The 18,560-nt window shown below is 43.6% G+C and overlaps 1 protein-coding gene across 1 annotated transcript; it reads left to right on the forward strand.

Moving 5' to 3' along the window:
- Positions 1-549: 549 nt before the first annotated feature.
- TDRD5 (tudor domain containing 5) lies at positions 550-17,315 on the forward strand. The gene is made up of 12 exons (XM_019471156.1): positions 550-781; positions 1,783-2,184; positions 3,014-3,138; positions 5,785-5,829; positions 5,984-6,204; positions 7,124-7,330; positions 8,951-9,017; positions 9,971-10,171; positions 11,262-11,423; positions 13,449-13,598; positions 16,073-16,289; positions 17,116-17,315. Exons 1-12 carry the CDS (start codon positions 550-552, stop codon positions 17,313-17,315), a joined length of 2,229 nt encoding a protein of 742 aa, XP_019326701.1.
- The last annotated feature ends 1,245 nt before the right edge of the window (positions 17,316-18,560 follow it).

Consider the following 18,560-nt stretch of genomic DNA (forward strand, 5'->3'; position numbering starts at 1 on the left):
CCTGGGGCCTCTGTGGGGGGTCCTCAGGCTGTGGTTTAGGGGCACAGGAATCTCTTTAGCGGACAGTGACCCTATGGGGCAGAGGGGGGAATCCTCAGGCCCAGGTTTAGAGGCGCAGGGATCTCTGTGAGGGGCAGTGAGCCCATGGGGTGGGGGTGGGGAGATCCTCAGGCAGCAGTTCAGGGGTGCAGGGGTCTCCGTGGAGTGGCAGGGTTTGTAGAGGGCAGTCCGTGGGGCAGGGGTTTAGGGGTGCACTAAACTCTGGGGGATGCAATGCATGTAGGGGCCACGATCCCATGGGGACAGGCAGCGAATGCAGGAGGAGCCATGATCTTAGCTGGGACAGCAGGTGCCAATGGGTGGCAGCTCCGGAGGTGCAGGCAGGGAAATACGGGGGTTGGTAGGTAGTGGCTGTTGGTGAACCTGGCTTGCTGCCCTCTCCCCGCACCAGCTTTCAGTTGCTAAGTGGTAAAAAGTCTTTTGCCTGTGTTTGAGCAGCTGTGGTACAAGTTGTTTTCTGCTCGCTTTTGTTTCTCCTTTAGTGCAGATATGTCAAAGCAGGCGCAGCTTATGGAGGTGCTGAAGAAGGAGGTGAGATCACTGCTAATGGCTGCCAAAGAGGGCTTAACCCCAGCACAGCTGGAGCAGGAGTACATGGCCATGATCGGCAAACCTCTCCCTCTACGTGACTTGGGCTTCCGATCCACCTTGGAGCTGGTGGAAGATATGCCTGAAGTTGTCAGAGTCTGTCCTTATGAGAAAGACACTTTTATCCTCAAAGGTGAGGTTTTGTTTCCTTACGGGTGGAGGAGTTATTTGGAACTACATACTAGTATGAAGTGATGCTCCAAAACGGGGATGTGCAGGATGAATTCCCAGAGCTGTAGGTTACATATCTGTGTTATTCTTTTTCTCATATAGTTCTGTTTAATTTCTTGTCTTTTAATTTCTTTGTCTTGCCGTATTTTGATCTGCCTTTTAATGCTTTTCCACTCTTTCCTCCTGAAAAGTCACATAGGCTTCTAGTTATTTTTGTACATTCTGCATTCTGCACTTAGTTGAAAAACTGCAGTAACGTTTCTTAAATGCAGACTACAGCAGGAGCCAAAACCAGGGATGGGGCCTCTCAGGAGAAGTTGTAAATGTTTCCCTACCTGACCCCATGGGAAGTTTAGTCTGTATCAAAGAACCTTTCTCATTTTCCTTTTCTTTGAGGAAGAGCTGTGGAAACAAAGGGTAGGTGCAAAGAGTTGATTGGGAAGGGTGAAATGATATTTTTTCAGAGTGCTACAGTAAGACAAGAAAAAGTTGTTTAAAAGCATGGAAGAGACCTGGGCTGCTCTCCAGGAAGACCTTGCCTGGGTGGGTGGGTGTTCTATAGTGGGGGTTTACTGTGATTCTGGCTGAGGGGAGCAATGAGCCATTTACTGTTTTCCCAAGAAAACTTGCAGCAGCTGGGTTTCCTGTTGTGATCCTGTATCCAAGAATTTGACCCATCTTCCTACCTGGATCTGGATTTATAGGAATGATGGTGCAGATTGGTTGTTAGATTGGTTGTTGGCTGTTAAATCTGGTTCAGTCCAGTTTGCAAAGGGAGAGGAAAAGTGGTTGCCCTGCTGGAAATCAGACATGATTTAGAGTGATTGCTTTTGAAGGAGGCACCTGCTTCTGAAAAGGGTGGGGAGAAGAGGAAAGAAAGGAGAGAAGAGGAGTTTTGCCTGCATAGAGCTTTTAATGGTTTGCTGTTTTGGTAGACTAATAGTTTATTTCTTTCTGTTGTAGCCATTGCAGATGAGACCACCAAAGCGATTGCCAAACTGGTTGCCAGACAGAGAAGTGCTAGGGCACGGAAGAGTGCTGCTGTGAAGGCAGATGCTGCTTCTCCCTCTAAGAATCCACAGAGTTTCCTTCGGAGGGGCAGGGCTCCCGTCCTGCCAGCAACGGTGAAGGCTGAGCTGCAGGATCTGCTGAGTTCCTCACCACTTCTGCTCTTGGACTTTGATAAGGCCTTCTTCAGACGCTTTGGCCGGGCGTTCCAGTACACGCAATATGGATTTTTCTCCATGTTTGAAGTCCTCAGAAGCGTGTCTGATATCATTGCAGTTGAGCAGACAAGAGCAGGTTCCTTGCTGACCCTGAAGAAGTACCTGGCAAGTGAGATAGAGAAGGAAGAGATGCTGCAAGGTGAGGCGGTGTGTTATTTAACTGAAAGCATGTAGCTCTCGCAAGGGCTGTGGCCAAGCAACTGTATTTCAAGTAGATGTTGCTGCATTTCCAGTTGCTGTAGTAGTCCCGGTTCCCCTAGGTTTTAGCACAGAGGGACTGTGGGGTGTTGTAGAAGCAGCTGCCTCAAGGGAGTTGTCTTGGTAGCAGAGAGCTTAACTGGAAGTTTTCTACAGGTTGCCACCATTTTTTGTTGTGAGGTGAAAGAAGGGATGTTTAGCCCGTTCAGAGTACGGACTTTCTGAATGTGTGTGCAGGACTGGAATTTCTAGTCATTCCAGGCAATAGATAACAGAACTAGAAGGATCTCCTGAAATTCTGCTCCACGGGCTGGTAAAGCCTTTCTGATGCGCTTTTTGAGACTGAAGGTTTAGCCCTACTCTGAAAGGCACAGCTACAATGTTCCACAAAAGAAAACAGAAGACACTGCAGATATCCTCAGCGTTCCCATAACAGCTATGAGAGAAGGCAGAAAATCACATACAGTTCCTGCCAAATTCCTGACTTTTCTGAGGAAAATTCATTTTAGCATCGTTCTAGCAATTGATTTAACCCTTAGCATGCTTACAAGAGCAAGTGTTTTTTTAAATTTTTTTTAAATTAATAACAGTGAAGGATGCCTTTCAAATGAATCCTCGTGAATGTGGTGGCTGTGAATGTTACAAGAGATGAGGAAAACAGCACCAGTGCTTTCAGACTTTCATTTTCAGATGTCTTCTCTTTCTGCTTAATATGTAACAGTGCATCAGTCCAATAAAGAATAAAAGCCAAATTATTGTCTTTACAGCAGCACCTGCAGCTGAGATGCCTCCTTTGGAACCCAACTGCGAGACAGAAAGCTTCCACCTGACAGCAAAAGAGAAGTCAGAGCCAGTGGAAACACGAGCAGTAGATTTGGGTGATGGCCTCAAACAAGTAAGTGGCTGGATGAGCGATCTGTAGCTTTATCATGTAATCTGGGGGTGATACTCTTTTCACTGCTTTTGTTTCTGTTGAGTTTGTGTTGTTGATGCACTGCTGCTTCCAAAAACTTTTGTACCCGTTTTAGATGAGTCTGGAGATGACCAGACTCATGCTGACCTGGTGTATAGCTTTATATGCTACCCAGACTAGGTCTTTTTCTTGTCTCTTTCTGGTCTCTTTCCGGTCTTGAGATCTATGTTACAGATCATCTGAGGTCAGTTAAGCATCATCTTGCTCCCTGATAAGAGTGGTGATTTGTGGTGTACTTACTTGTAATTGAATTTTAATAACTTTGTTCTGAGACTAGCTGTGTGGAATTTCCCCTGCTGCAGTAGGCAGGGTTTAAGTGTCAAGCAGCTGTGCGACAGAGCTGGGAAATGGTCCTCAGAGACCTTGATTCCTGCAGTCTCAACTCTACTATTTGAAAATTTTTTGACTTTGAAAATTTTGATTTTTTTTTTTTGTTTGTTTGTTTGTTTAGCAGTGTATTTTTAGAAAGAGATGGAGAAGAACAGTACGGAGGATCTGAACTGCCAAACCTGATTGGGAGAATTTGTTTGTGTCCCCTCTGGCTTTTGTTTGTTTTTTTTTTTCTTTTGAGCATCTTTAGGCCTTCCTTTTCTCAGGAAAATCCTCCTGAGAGTTATTTCCTCTGCCAAGTTCGTCTTGTGGCTGTATGCAACTGTATGGTTGGGATGTATAGGCAGAGAAAGGGTCCCAAGGAATTCTTCCTGAATTCGGTGTTTTGTGCACTAATGAACTTGGAAGCCTGGGACTATGAGTTGGACTTTGTGCAGCTCTTCATAAAACATACCATTTAGAGATTTTTGGCAGGCTGTTCTGATCCTTTAAAGAAATTTTAGTTTGATATGATGAAGTTCACAGGGAATTCCCCTAGATCAAAAAGTCTGCTTGTGGGAAGGGTTAAAAAGGGGGTATGTGGTCCTGGTAACCCCAAGTCAGATTTTTGTTCTTATGTATTGTAAAGGGAACCTGTTTAAAGATCCTAGCAGGATAAGTCTTGGAAGATGTTTGTACAACCAGTATTCCTCATGAAACGCCAAGTTTGCCATTTTGTTTAAAAAAAATCCCTAAAGGGGAGAAAAGCAGGTTGGAATCTGTTACTTCGCATATGCAATGAACACTTGTTCATCGGGATGCTGTGAGGTAGAGGGGGAAAGTTGCGACCTGATCCCTGCCCTGCTGCAAGGTATCCGAGTATCCAGTTTTGAGAGACTAATAGCTTAAGTGTTGTAAGGGACAAGGGCTGAGTCAATCCACTCAGCCCTAAGGGTGAAGTTTATAGAGCCACGGCTCTCAGCAGCTTTTCTTGCCACCCTGAGCAGAAGGAAAGGTGTTATCCACATCACACTGTGACAGCTGCCAGTCCAGCTTAGGGCAAGGAGTTAGCCAGTCTTGCAAGCCATACCTCTTGTAAGCCTAGTTTTACAGTGTGTTCTATTGGTTTATCTTTTTATAATTTTGTTGCTTTTTTGTAAACGTGTTTTTAAGTACGTCTTCTATGTCTTTCACAGAAATGTCTGTTGTCCCTACCAATGTGTGAGCTAGATTATAAAGATCATATGTGCCCTTAACAGTCTGATACGAAGAGCATTCTTGGAACAAAACTGTCCCTTAGAAATGCCTCTATTCACAGGCACTTAGAGGAAATCCGTAAACTCTGAGGGTTTTTTGGAGGTGATGCTGCTGCTCAGGCTAGGACTCCCTCAGTTGCTCTTTAACTCAAAAATGTTAACTCACTGTTTAACTCAATGTTTTAGTCAAAATTTTTAACTCTAAGCAAGGGCTAACGCCCTTGAATTTTTTTGTCTGCAGAAGGAGAGACTCTTTATCTGCTTCTTTAAAAAATGGTTAAAAGAGCCAGTATTGTGAAAACCCATTGCTTGCATTTGAATTTAGTCAAATAAGCAATGGGGTGTGTGCTGGAAGACAAATTTCCCATACATTGCCTGATGTATAATGCAGTGGTAACTTGTAGCATATTCATGATGAGTAAAATTGAAATAATTTTGACTTCTGATTGTTGGAGGAGTGCTGTTCGTTGGCACAAAAGAAAGCTCTTGAGGCAGTGAAAGTAACTGATGTCTGATTAAGGTTGCCATCCACACTAGTTCAAGTGAAGTAATGTTTTCAGCAGTTGAAGACTAATGCAAAATTGTAAGCTGTACTAGCAACTCACTCATACAAATTTGTCTAGAGTGAGAAAAGAACAGAATTTGTAGGTTTTGTGTGTTTTTATCCTTGGGAAATAGCTCTAGTGTGAAAGTGAGATGCATTTGTGCCTTCTGTCACTTTTGAATCATTTTCAGAGTTTTGCTGGTTCAGTCATGCACTCTTTCATGGTCATGGAACATAGAAATAGCATCTTTTGGGAAAAAGCCAACAAACAGGTGGCTTGTGTTTGGTTCTTTTGGTGTGGGTTTTTGTTTTGTTTTTTTTAGCAATAGCCATTCAATGCTTTTGTCTAAATATGTGACATGACTTCAATTCGTGTCCTTTATTCCTTGCAGGAATATGAGCAAGGTATTTTTGTTGCACCCCTCTTTACAATGGAGGGAAGAAAGAAGGAGGGGAGAGGGTATGAAAATGAATGCTTCTATCACAGGGAAAGTTTTAATCCAAGCTTGCGCAATTTGTTGGGATTCTCCGATATTCAGTAATTCACAGGTCCCCAGGAAAGAAGAACTTTTTTTTTTTTACCTTAAGGGAAAGACCAGTCGTGTGTTCAATGCATGATGAGACATCTGAGTGCCACCTTCCTCTTATCTCTTTGTAGCCTCAAGATTTGGAGCAGTCCCTACTAGACAAGTTGATAATGACTCCAGAAATCCCCCCAGATGCTGTTCAGGACAGAAGCCTTTGCAGTTTACCACCACTGGAGAGAAGGTGCTTGGTGGGAGTCTTTGTGGAATTCATCGTCTCTCCTAGCCAGTTCTACATCCACATCTGCAGCAGGGAAACGTCTGATAAACTGCAGGATATGATGATTGAGATGAGGTGCGAACATGCTATGCCAATTCAATACTACTACCCGTTGTGTGTGTGTTTGCGCTGAGGGAACAGGGCACCCAGCTGTTAGTTATGGTCACTGCTGGCTTCATTACTTGATATGGAGATGCTAGTGCTGTACTGAAACACGTACTCATAATGCTTACCCATTCCTTTTAACTAGCAAGCAGTAAGTATGGTTAATAGCAATTCACAGTAGTTTGGCTCTGTCTAGACAGTCTTAAACTTTAGAAGCCGGGAAAGGTTATGGAAAGGAACTTTAGGGTTCCTTTGCACCTCTCTATTGTCTGCACTACTGTTGCTAATGTGCTCAGTTAAGGCTTTTACTTCCATCTCCAACGCTTAGCAAAAGCAACAGGTAATAGGCCTTTGTCATATCTATATTTGAAAGCAAAACCCCATCAGTGGCTTTGTGTCAGTTACATCATGCATTTGGGATTCTATTCCACTACAATAGTGCTACAGTTGCTGTTAATTGTGTGCCAAAGTAAATACTTGATGTCCGTGGGGCACGTGTAAGTGTGATTACAGACTCTGCAGACAGATACTGTGTATGTGAGCCAGTACTCCAGAACCTGGATCATAAGAAGCACTGACATGTCAAGGTGATGTTAAAAATTAATGACTAGAATGACTGTATTTAGCCTCTGATTAATCCTCATTAATTAACTTTATGTTGGACCCCAAGAATATCATTCAAATGTTAAAAGTTTGGGTTTGCATTTTTTATTGTCATTTCAGTTTAAGTATAGCAGAACAGAGATGTAAAGCATCTATTAAAATAACTCCTGAAAATCCATGTCATGGGGACTTCGAGAAATAAGGTTTCTTCTGAAGCCCCGTATATTTCTCGTTGTTCATCTCCTGCATCCTACCAAGCACAGTTTTTCATTATGATCTTTTGCAGGCACTGTTACTCAAATAAACTTGTTTCTGATCGTTATATCATGCCTGAGTCTTCAGTACAGCCTGGACAGCTTTGCTGTGTAACGGTCTCAAAATGGTGGTACCGTGTTATTATCCACCGTGTGATCAATGACCAAGAAGTAGAGGTGTTCTACCCAGATTATGGAAACCTCAAAATTGTCCGAAAGTCTTGGCTGAGATTCCTCAAGTAAGTAAATTGCACATGGGTGACAGAATCACAGAATTGCTGAGGTTGGAAGAGACCTCTGGAGGTTGTCCTGTCCAACCTCCCTGGGCCATCTAGAGCAGGCTGCACAGGACCATGTCCAGACAGCTTTTGAATGTCTCCAAGGATGGAGACTCCGTGACCTCTCTGGGCAACCCATTCCAGTGCTTGGTCACCCTCGTGGTAAAAATCCTGCTTTCCAGCCGGTTGGCCCCCAACATGTACTGGTGCGTGATGTTGTTCCTCCCCAAGTGCAGGACTTTGTTGAACTTCATGAGGTTCCTGTCTGCCCATTTCTCTATCCTGTCGAGGTCTCTCTGAATGGCAGCATGACCCTCTGGTGTATCAGTCACTCCTCCCAGTTTTGTATCGTCAGCAAACTCACAGAAGGTAGACTCTCCTCCATCATCCAGGTCGTTAACAAAGATGTTGAACAGTATTGAACCCAGTATTGACCCCTGGGGTACAGCGCTACTTCCTGGCCTCCAACTAGACTTTGTACCGCTGATCACCATTCTCTGGGCCTGGCCCTTCAGTCAGTTCCCAGTCTACCTCACTGTCTGCTCATCCGGTCCATGCTTCATTAGCTTCTCTATGAGGATCTTAACAGGACACAGTGTCAAAAGTCTGACAGAAGTCAAGGTAAACAATACCCACTGCTCTCCCCTCACCTACCAGGCCAGTCATTTCATCGTCGAAGGTTGTCAAGTTGGTCAAGCATGACTTGGTGAATCTATGCTGACTACTGCCAGTCACCTTCTTGTCCTTCATGTGTCTGGAAATGGTTCCCAGGATTAGTTGTTTCATCGCTTTCCCAGGGATCAAGGTGACGCTGACTGACCTGTCTTTCTTCAGAAAGACATCCCAGCTTGCAGATTTCCTAGAAAGGATCTGGGATTTTATTCTATTAATGGTGCCCTGCAGGCACTTCCTTGCTTACGTGCTAATGCTTGAGGTGACATTGTTTAAGACCTGTTTTGCTGATCGCACTGGGCCCTTTGCTCATCAACCCTGTCCATCACTCCCTCACAATGACTTTGGGCTGAATCCTTTCCTGTTTCTGCCTTCATTCCTCAGTCTTTCCTCTTGCCATTTTTTGTCACTTTGGGGCAAGCTCCCTAATCCTCGTTCCTGGGTTCCATGAAGGGATGTAAACATCCTCCTGAATGGATATCAGTCTAAGTGGGGACGCATTTGTAGTATCAGAGGTACTTGTTTTCCTCTGCAATTCAGTACCTTTTCCATGTTTGCTTCTGCCCTCTCATTTGCCTCTATTCATGCCTGGCCATTGGCATTCTTTGGTTCAAAAGTCATTGTTCTCTGTCCATAACTTTGTAATCGTAAGGGGTTATGATGGGAAGATGCTTGGGCAAGGGAAGGCAAAAGGGACCAGTTGTTACTGCTATTTCTGCTGTGCCCATTCTCTGGATATGGAGCGTTTTCCAAAGCTGCTGTTGGGTTTTATTCCTAAGTGCAAAATCCAATACGTGCCTCTCTTTTAAAGTCAGCTTAGGAATACCCAGAAGAGGACGAAGTTCTGCTCTTCTGCCTGGGTTTGCTTTGGTTTTGCTGTAATGGCAATGGCTTTATTTTGTATTATAGGTGGTGCTACTTGAAGCTCCCTGCTCAGGCCATCCCGTGTTCCTTGGCATGGGTAAAACCTGTGGAGGTATGTGTTCACATGCAGTTTTGTTTATTGACATATGTATGAGAGCTATCAAGTAGAGGTTGGCTTTTTCTCCTGATAAGGGTGAACATTTGGATTAATTCAGGTCCCACTGATGTTTACAGCGAATTGCTGCTGTTATGTTCAGCAGAGTATGACTGTGAAAGTCTCTTGTAAGTGATCACCCTTCCGCTGTCTGTTTTCCTTATGATCAGAGTATTCTTGCTTACATCATTGCAGAAACAGATAGCTACTGTTAAGCAAACGAGCAAACTTGTTTTTTCCCATGCCAGTAGTTCTCCAGGGTCCCTCTGAAGCCTTGGTAGCTCCAGCCCTCTGTTTTAAAAATTTCTGTTTGGCTATGCAATCAGCATAGCCAAAGAATTATAGAGTTCGTAAGAAAGTTTCTCTGTGCTGGAAAACCTCTTGGTCAAGAAGCCTGAGAAATACAATCTCTGAAGGAAAGCATGTGAGCAGAGTTGCTTCTTCTCTGTTTTAAAGACATTATTTTTAAAGAGTTATTTCCTCTGGTTTTTTGAGGGTTGAAGAATCACAATTTTCATTGTAGTGAGGCTTAGCAGCTTCTTAAAAACTTTTGATACTTTTAACATTTATAATCGCATGATTCCAGGAATTAAAAAAAAAAAAAAAACAAACAAAAACAAACGAACAACTGTATTTTAGGCAATTGTGATAAAATCACTGGTGAATGCTATCGAACCGTGTTTGGAAATAGGTATTTAGGGTGAAAGGGCATTCCCAGTGTAACTAGCATTGCAGACTTTGGGGTAGTTTGATTTAGTTCAGTGCTGGGAAGCTTGTCTGCCTGACTTTCCTGTATTTGTTCCTAGCCTGACCTAGCTTAATTGCCTTTTTGACAGGTGTCCACAAGGGAAAGTCTCAGGCGGTGGATGTTGGGTCTGTTTATAGTAACTTTATATTCGTTTCTTCTTCAGGGCACGTGGTCCAATGCAGCAACCCTCCTATTCAAGGAGCTGTGTGTCTCCAAGTTACTTGTGGGCATCGTGGATGAATACGTGAATGGCATTTTGCATCTCTTCCTGTGTGACACATCCACTGAGGAGGATGTCTACTTCCACTGTGTCTTGAGGGATGGGGGATGTGCTGACATCTGCGGAGAGAACATTCCTTCCCAGGTCAGGAGGAAGGCATGTGCTGCTGAAAGGAAGGGCAGGGAAAGGATCGGTTGGGTGCCTGTAATGGGAAGATATTTTCATCCTGTCAGAACAGTGGTTTAGAAGGTTTTGATTTCCTTTTTTTTTTTAAGTTGATTAGCTAGTTAGTATTGCAGGTTCATCTGGAGCTGACACACATCTTGTATAAATAACATGGAAAAGTAAAATAGCTATAGATGTTCTGAGCATAAGGCCAAATGGAGATGGATTGAGAGGTTGTTAAGAGATGTGTTAGTTACTTCACTACCCGTTGTTAATTCCAGCAAGTTTTGTTAGTCATAAAGTTGAGGCCCCTGATTCATCCAAACAATTAATGAGAGCAAGTGATTAGATTTTATTGTCTGTCTTACTTAAAGTAGTGCTACATAGTGGCAGGGGCAGTTGAGTGAGAAACAGGATAGTTAAATAAATTATTTTGGCTTTCTCTGCTCTAGGCATTGAAGATTGGTTATGTCACTAACAAACTGAATTATGGAAATGGTCTTGGCTTAAAAAGTCTCTTACTTTGCCAGTGAAATGTACAATGTTGGACAGCGTAACCGTGGTAGATTGCACGTTGTGCCTTGGACAGACATTCAAGTTGTAAGCCAGTGCAGAGAGCATTTATGATGTAGGCCCATCTATGTCATTAACTGAATGTCTCAGCTCAGTTTCAGTAAGAACTGTGTGGATATGAAAACCCTTAGAAAGGTAGTGCCACGATTTTTTATCTCAGCAGAAAGTCAGGCTTTGCAGCCCAGAGTGCTTGTATCTGTTGTTTTATTCAATAGATGCAGAATGTGTGTTTTGGCAGGATTAGATCCTATGATTGGACATACACATGCAAAAATACAACTGGGGGGGGGCATTGCTGGGTAATTTTGTTGCTGGAGGGAGGGGAGTTGATTTTCGTAGTAGCTCCAGATTCTTGCAGAAATTGTCTTAACTTGTGGGTGGTGTGCTTCTTCATAAAACCTATTAGAAATTCGCTGAATCCTTTTTATTCTTTGTGGCAGTTACAACATGGTTTTCTTGACTGTACTGGGTTGGGGGTTTTTTTGTTTGTTCCTAGGGATTCAAGGAACTGAATCCTTCAGCCTTGTATGTTCAGCCCAGTGGAAAGCAGGAGAATGCTGAACTGGTGGAGCCAGACCTTAGCTTGCAGCAGGAATCTCTAGATGCAGATAGCGAAACAGCAAGCTCAAAGCTGGATGGGGATGAACTGTGTGACCAGGTGGGAGTTTGACTGTGGCATAGCTATTATTCAATGAAATCAGCTCCAGGGATCGGTAGACATGTATTGTTTTAGTCCCATGCAGTTTTTTGTGGAGTTGTTTTTTGCTTTTATAAAAGGCAAGCAGAACCATAATATAAAAAAAAAAAAAATACACGTGGACCATAAATACATCTCTAGCTGCTTGTCCTCTGAACCCTTTGCAGACTTCAGGGAGTCTGTGTGCTCAGTGATATCTCTAACCTCCCATATGCACCATAATTTTTCAGTTAGAGAGAGAATGGACTCCGAGAACTCAGACCAGTACCAGATTCTTGAGATCAGTTTGACTTAGCACGTTCATGTTTTGCACCCCTGGGAGCCAAGGAGGGGGGTGTGTTCCTCTCGCATCTCTGGGGTTTGGCAAAGATTGTGTAATAACTTGGGGTATCATTTAAATGTGGGAAAAGACCAGAAGAACTAGTGGTGTATTATTTGCGTCTTGTTAGTTCTAAACTTATCTGAAAGAAAGCGATTTGCAATCCTGATTGTTGCAGGGGGTAAGGTTGTACACAACTACAGTTTCAGTAAAAAGATAAATCTAAAGGAGAATGATATCCAGATCTGGATACTGCTTTACACCTTTGATTTCAGAGCATGTTAAAAGGAGGAGCCCTTTGCTATTTAACAGATGGAGAAACTGATGAACAGAGGGGTTAAGCAGGGAGTAAAACCCAGGTCTTGAGTGCAATCTATTGTAGGCCCGTTAGAAACATCAGGAACACTTGTCCACAGGTGACTCTTTCTCTACTTTTCTGTGTTATTTAAGCTGTAATATTTTCATGACACATTTTATTATAGGGGCCAAAGCACCTTTCAAGTAAATGTCAGCTGTTGAAGTGTTCAGCAGTGGGCCTGCTCCGGGGCTGTTTTTCTGACATTTCTCTGAAATAAGAGTAAAAGCTAGTGTAATGTTAGTAACTTGTAAAGGAGTCATTTTACCTGGGTCTTGTTTTAGCCAACTGTGTTTCTGTGCTAGAGAAACTCTATATAAGCTGTGTATCTTGGATATTAATGGCCTTGCACTGTCAATACATCGTCTGAACTGAAGGTCCCAAACCAGCATCTTTATGTATTTGGAAGAAATTAATGTGACTGACACTCTGCAAATCTGAGTTTATTGTGATTTTTATGGAAAAATCTGGTTAACTGTAGCAAGATCCACGTGTGTAAATGTCAGACATAGCTGGCAATTTGGAGACTAGAGGAATGTAAATGCATTCAGGTTTTCTCCTGTCTGATTTCAAGGGTCTTGGAATCCTTTTCCAGAAATTGCAGTCCTCGAGATCTCTCTTTGTGTAAGACTAAAAATTTTCTTCTCTGCTGTTCTGTTTAGTTGCCCAGAACGATTCCTTCTCTTCTTTGGTGCATCACTAACATGATCATCAATGTCAATTATAAAATTACTCAATGTTTTGAACTGGAATGAAATGTGTCTAATATGACACCTGTTACTGCTCAGCTAGCATTTTCTGGTAACTCCTGTTAAGCAGTGGGGAACTCCCTGTGCATTGTCCAATCTTAGATTTGCCTCGTCAGGATTAACAACATCCCGCCCCCGCCCCCCTGCCCTTAAGTGCAAACCAGCTGGACACTGTGTTGTATCAGCTCTGCTACGTTAGGACACTTTTCCATGGTAAAATTTCTCAAAAGGCAGCAAGCAATAGCCAGAAAATATTGCTTGAATATAACTGTACTTTCCAAGTGACAAGTTTTACTGTGGAGGAGAGAAGTTAAAGTGGCAGTTAGTTTCTTGTTCACATTATTTTCTGTCCTTCCATGTTCTTTCTGTCCTTTCCAAGTAGCCCAAACTTCTCCAGATAAAAATGTTAAAACTTCTGAGCAGAACAGAAAAGCTCCTTTGCATTTCTCTCTCAGTTAATCTCCGAGTGGTATCATCTGATTGCTTTGTAATTTGCTCCAGTGCGTCCTGCTTTCTTCTGCCCACAGTAGCTGTACCTTTTCTTGCTTTGTCCATCTCCTTAGCAACGGCACCTGTCTGCTAAGAAGGAGACACAGGATGATGTGCGGCCACTTTTGGATGAAGTGAGTGTCCCACGAAAAACAGACCAAGACCCTGAACTTGCACAGGAGGATACAAATGAAACTCTTACAGAGCTTATGGCAGCGGTTAAGGTAAGGGCGTTTTTCTCAGCTATTGCTGTTGAGAGGGGTTGTTCTTGGTTTTAGATTATTTGAATAACCCTTTGATTGCTTTGACATGTATTTTTTTTTTTAAAAAGTGACTGACAAAGAAATAATGACTGGCTATTAGCATGGGCTCAGAGCTATACGTTTTCCTCTTTGCTGTTGTTTCTGGTGTTATTGATGATACACTAGTGCTCCACTGGCACATCAAGCTATTGTGGAAACAAGACTGACGGTTTCAGCACTTTATAGATCAAACCTGTCCCTTCTTCACTCCTCTACTTCCCCTCCATTTACAGTCTTGAGGTTACTGGGAGTAACTGGGAGTTATTGTGGGGCTACTCTGGATCATGCAGATCATAACTCTTCCTGAGTTAGGAGGGTGGGTTTGGGAGGGTTGTGTTTTGGGCTGTGATTTGAGGTGTTATGTTGCGCTGGTGTTGCGAGTTTGCTTCTTAAATAGGGATTAATGATGAGTCTAACAGGGCCTGCAGTGTGGCATTTTGCAAATGTTCCACTCTGGGTTCAGCGGGGAGCCAGTATCACTCAGGATTTGTTGAGCCACAAAACACACTGCAGAGCTGGAAATGGGAGTGTGCCTACAAGGTTTTGGACAACCACAGCTCCTTACGTGTCTGGAGGTTGATAGTGGCTGAGACAAAGCACTTTCTAGAAAGATGAGGGGGAAAGCTGGAAGAATTGGTGGCTCTGGAGGATGTTACCTGAAAGGGATGGAGAGAAAGCAAGCTGGGAAAAAGGATCTTGAGGGAATGAGAGAAGAGGAAGGTTTCTGGTAGCAAGTGTGGGGAGAAAGTATGATGAGATGAGATGGAGGCAGGTGGGTAGATAGCAATAGGGTCCTTGTGAGCTGACTTAAATGCTCCCCTGCAAGTATTAAACTACGTGAATTTCAAAGCATAGGAATTTCCTAACTGGATCAGAGAAGTCCCAGGCACATTTTCTGTCCCTGGCTGTGATCTCTGTTACAGTCTTAGAAGAAGTGACAAGAATTTCTATTAAGGAAGACCGTGGGATGAAAAAATAATCCTGCCTATATACATTGGAGGGGGGGAAATGCATCAGTCAGCTAGTTATGAGGACAGACAGGAAGATTTCCTTTCTTTGATTCCTGCTCGTCTCTTGGCCTCAGGGTTTTGTGGCACTTACAGCATGACCAAGTGGTATTTCCTCCTTTCCAGTTTTCACTGCTCATGTTTTCCTTTTCAGTGGTGGTGTTCTTAATTGTGTGAATCAGGAGGAAGAGTAGATACTGCCTTACTTCCCGCCTCTCACAGCACTGTTTGATATCCTGTCTCACTTTCCTCTTCTGTAAACTGAACAGCCTCTTTCTGAATTATTTCCATCCCAGCTTTTTCCAGTGCTAACAGACATTTGTAGTGTCCACCCTTGCACCCTGTCTGTTTCTGCTTTGCCCTGGAGTGGCAGTGACACTGCCTGTCCCCCAACAAGGATAGCGTGGGTGGCAAGAGGAGATAATAATCATCTTTTAACCCTGTTCTTCTTGTTGTCCTAACACTTTTATTTTTTACTGCATGTTAGGCAGAGGATTTCAGTGGGCTGGTGATATCAAGCTGAGTAGCTGGTTAATTGGACTCCAGTGATGCCTGTCATTCAAATTACTCTGTCCTGGCATCCTGTCAGCACTGAATTTCTGCTGCCCAGCCGTGTAGTTCTCCTTGCTGCTTCAGGAGTGCCTCATGGTCCCCTGGTGGGGGCCATTTTAAATTGCTTAAATCTGCTTGTGTAAATACAATTGTTTTGTTCTGGGCTAATCCTCTGAACAGACTCTCACCAATGGGTGAAGCACCTCTGGATGGTGATTCACCCCTTCTGAAGAGGGATGCCTTTCTTCTGCTGCCTTGACAACGGAAGAAGCATAGAGAGCAAGCACCTAATTTTTGAACACCTATGGTTGGGCAAGGTGAATTGCTGCTTGTCTGTCGTTTCACTATTTTTCTCCTCCACGCTGAATTAACAAATACAAACATTGGCTCTAGTCCCTGTCTATGGCTGAGACATGGGTGATCATCCCTGGAACTTAAGTTTAATTTGTATTCTTAAGCAAAAATGCAGAGGGACTTCCTCTGACTCGATTGCCACTCCCTTGCAGAAACTCCTTCCATCATTGCTATCGCTTGTTCTGCATGGGGCTGCTGAGAGATGAGCCAGCTGTTAATTCTTTGCTAAGACATAGTGATTTGCATCTTGTAATAATCTGTCACTCTTTTCAGCTTGCTGTGCAGGAAAAGCTGCCCTTTGGCCAAGGTTGTGAGTAACTAGTTTGTGTGTGTTTGTTTTTGTTTGTTTTTTTTTTTTAAATCATCCAGTTGCTGACATTCCAGTTCTTTGTGGACTTTGAGAGATAATAAAGATCAGGGCAGCTAATGAACTGAGTGTGTACTAATCACACCCTCTCCTGAGTTTTTTATATACATTTGCAGACACCTCATTCTCTTGGAGAGTCCTCAATGCCTGCTGTCTTATTCAAGTCAGTGGAAGACTTTTACACCTCCTTTATCTACTCCAAGCAACCAGCAGAAATGAGCCAAGATGACCCTGATCAGATAGAAAGATTTTCCAACAAGGCCCAACTTCGTGAAGCTGTGCATCCCTCTGTTCTACTTATGGCAATACCGTTTATGCTGGACAACCGTAACAGTACGAATAGATTTGTCAGTAAAATGTAACACAGCAGAAAGCTGAACAGTCTGTTACTGTGCTAGGAGTCTTGCAGTCATTATTGGGTGTCCTAGGACTGGTGCTGCTTCTTTGCTAGAACAGATGAAAACGTTGGTATTTCTGTGGGATGGAGATGTGACAACAATAAATGGTTGGATGCGGTGCATTGGTTTGACCTTTGTGCAGCAAAATGGTTTTCTAAATGTTTAATGGGAACAAATGAATTGAGAGTTATTTCTCTGTTGATTTTTGTTGTCTTTTCTAGACTTTCTGCTGCTTTCATGCAGAAGTCTTTGTTTCCCTACTCCATACGTTAGCCTGTGTTCATTTCATACTGAGAGTCTCTCAATCTCCCAACCATAAGGGGCAAAAGCATTTTTTTAACCCTGTAAGGTCCCTGCGTGGGTGTTCATCTTCCATCTTCCAAATGATGAAAGAATTTACAACACCCATATGACAGTTGCCCAATTTACGAAGTAGATTGACTTGCCAAAGACAGTGCCTGTTTGTGCCTTGGAACAGAGCTGTCTGCCGTCTGTCTGAGTGGAGGCCCCGTTCTCCAGACAGAAGCTGCTCAATTCACATCTGATTTCCCACCTCTGGGGAAACGGGGGTGAGCACTGGGAGGAGAGGGAGAGAGGCTCTCAGATTATATCGTGTCGGGCTCATCAAATAGGCGTGCAGTAGAAAGTTCTCTTGCCGTGACCTGGTAAGGTCCAGGCAAAAGGGATTTCAGTCTAAACTGGAGCTCTTAGAGTTGCCAGTGTAGATACCATCTTTCTTTTCTGTGTCCCTCCTTATGCAGATGAAGAGAAAATGAAGAACAAAGACCTTCCCGGGAGTCTTGCAGTTGGCCTGTGCGGTGCCAGTGGGCTGTCTGACCAAGGGCCATCTCGGAAACTGTATGTCCCTCCTACCACGCTATCTGCAGTGTTGGCAGCTGCACGCTTAGCCACTTCCAGTGACTACTTCCAGTGGCTCCCCAGCCTGAGAAGGAAGGTGTGAGAAGAGGGGAGAAGCTGGAGCAGCTGCCGAGGAAGGCTGCCTAGAGCAGCAAAGGCCCTCTGTATGACCGTGCTGTCATTTTCTTCGTTGAGAAACGTTTAATCCCTTGAAAAACTTGGAGTCTGATGTCTTCTCAGATGTGCCCAGTATGTGTGATAAATGTCACTCTTACTTTCAGGAAAATAGTTTGGTTTTGTTGTACTGGTGGTGTACTGATTTATTGCTCTTTAATGTAATGGTTTGGGAGAACATTTAAGTGTCACATTGTGTTATATATCCTTTAAGTTTAGGAGAGGGAAACTGGCTACCTATCCCTCTCTCAGTGCACAAGCAGTTTTGACATTGTCTGGGGAGATGTTTTTGTCTTTTAACACTGTGGATGCTCTACACACTCCTTGCTGTTAGGAGAGGTGGTTGTATCCCAGCTCAGGCCTCAGTCCATGTTAAGTGCTGGTAACTTGCAAAAAGAAACCTCCTTCCCCAAGAAGAAGACGCTCTGATTTGTCGATGAATTAGGATGCCACACATAAGAAGCATCAGGAATCCCATGTTACAGATATCGAATGACATCTATAAAGAATCCAGTGAGAGAAAGCTTGAAGTTTGATGTTGGCCATGCATATGTAGCTCCCTGCCTGTGGCAAGAAATCCTCTTGGGCTAGAGTTTGTTAATGCAGAGAAAAGCTGTGAAAATAGAAGTGCCCTGGTTTATAAATGCTGGCATTCAGCTGGTTTGCTGGTGCCTAGGCTGTTCTTCAGGTCTTCAGGGGCTTCAAAGGCTGCTGTGCCCACCTGCAAACATGCCAGAGGTATGCTTCACTGCAAACCACCAAGAAGAGCTCAAGATAGGGTTTAACATTAATATTGGAATGGATAAAAGCCCAGCGTAAGAACTTTATCGATTGGACTAGCTGATCGTTAAAGCTCTCTTCCAACCCAAGCCATTCTATGATTCTGTGACTATTTTAATTTCGGCATTTAGGGGTGGTTTTGGATGTGAAAGGGCTAAAAAAAAAAAATGTAGAGAGCAAAAGAAAATCTGGGGCTCATTAGGAAACAACTGTGTGGAAAGCTAATGAAGGAGACAGAAGCAGAGAGGTGAGGAGCTATGGCTTGAGCAGGGGCTGTACAGCCCTGCGGGGAAGTTCAGAGGCTGCCTGATGTTGCTGGTCCTGCATTCGGGCTTCAGGCTGGGGGGTTGCATCCGCATGTGTTTGTCATCTTGTGTAGGGAGCGACTGAAACA

The sequence above is a fragment of the Aptenodytes forsteri genome, unplaced genomic scaffold, assembly GCF_000699145.1.
Source record: "Aptenodytes forsteri isolate BGI_AS27 unplaced genomic scaffold, ASM69914v1 Scaffold289, whole genome shotgun sequence".
Lineage (NCBI taxonomy): Eukaryota > Metazoa > Chordata > Aves > Sphenisciformes > Spheniscidae > Aptenodytes > Aptenodytes forsteri.

Excerpts from the sequence above, each read along its gene's own strand:
- TDRD5 (XM_019471156.1), top strand. The coding sequence starts at position 550 with ATGTCAAAGCAGGCGCAGCTTATGGAGGTGCTGAAGAAGGAGGTGAGA. Across the intron at positions 782-1,782 it reads AGACACTTTTATCCTCAAAG|CCATTGCAGATGAGACCACC; the intron begins GTGAGGTTTTGT and ends TTTCTGTTGTAG. Across the intron at positions 11,424-13,448 it reads GGGATGAACTGTGTGACCAG|CAACGGCACCTGTCTGCTAA; the intron begins GTGGGAGTTTGA and ends CCATCTCCTTAG.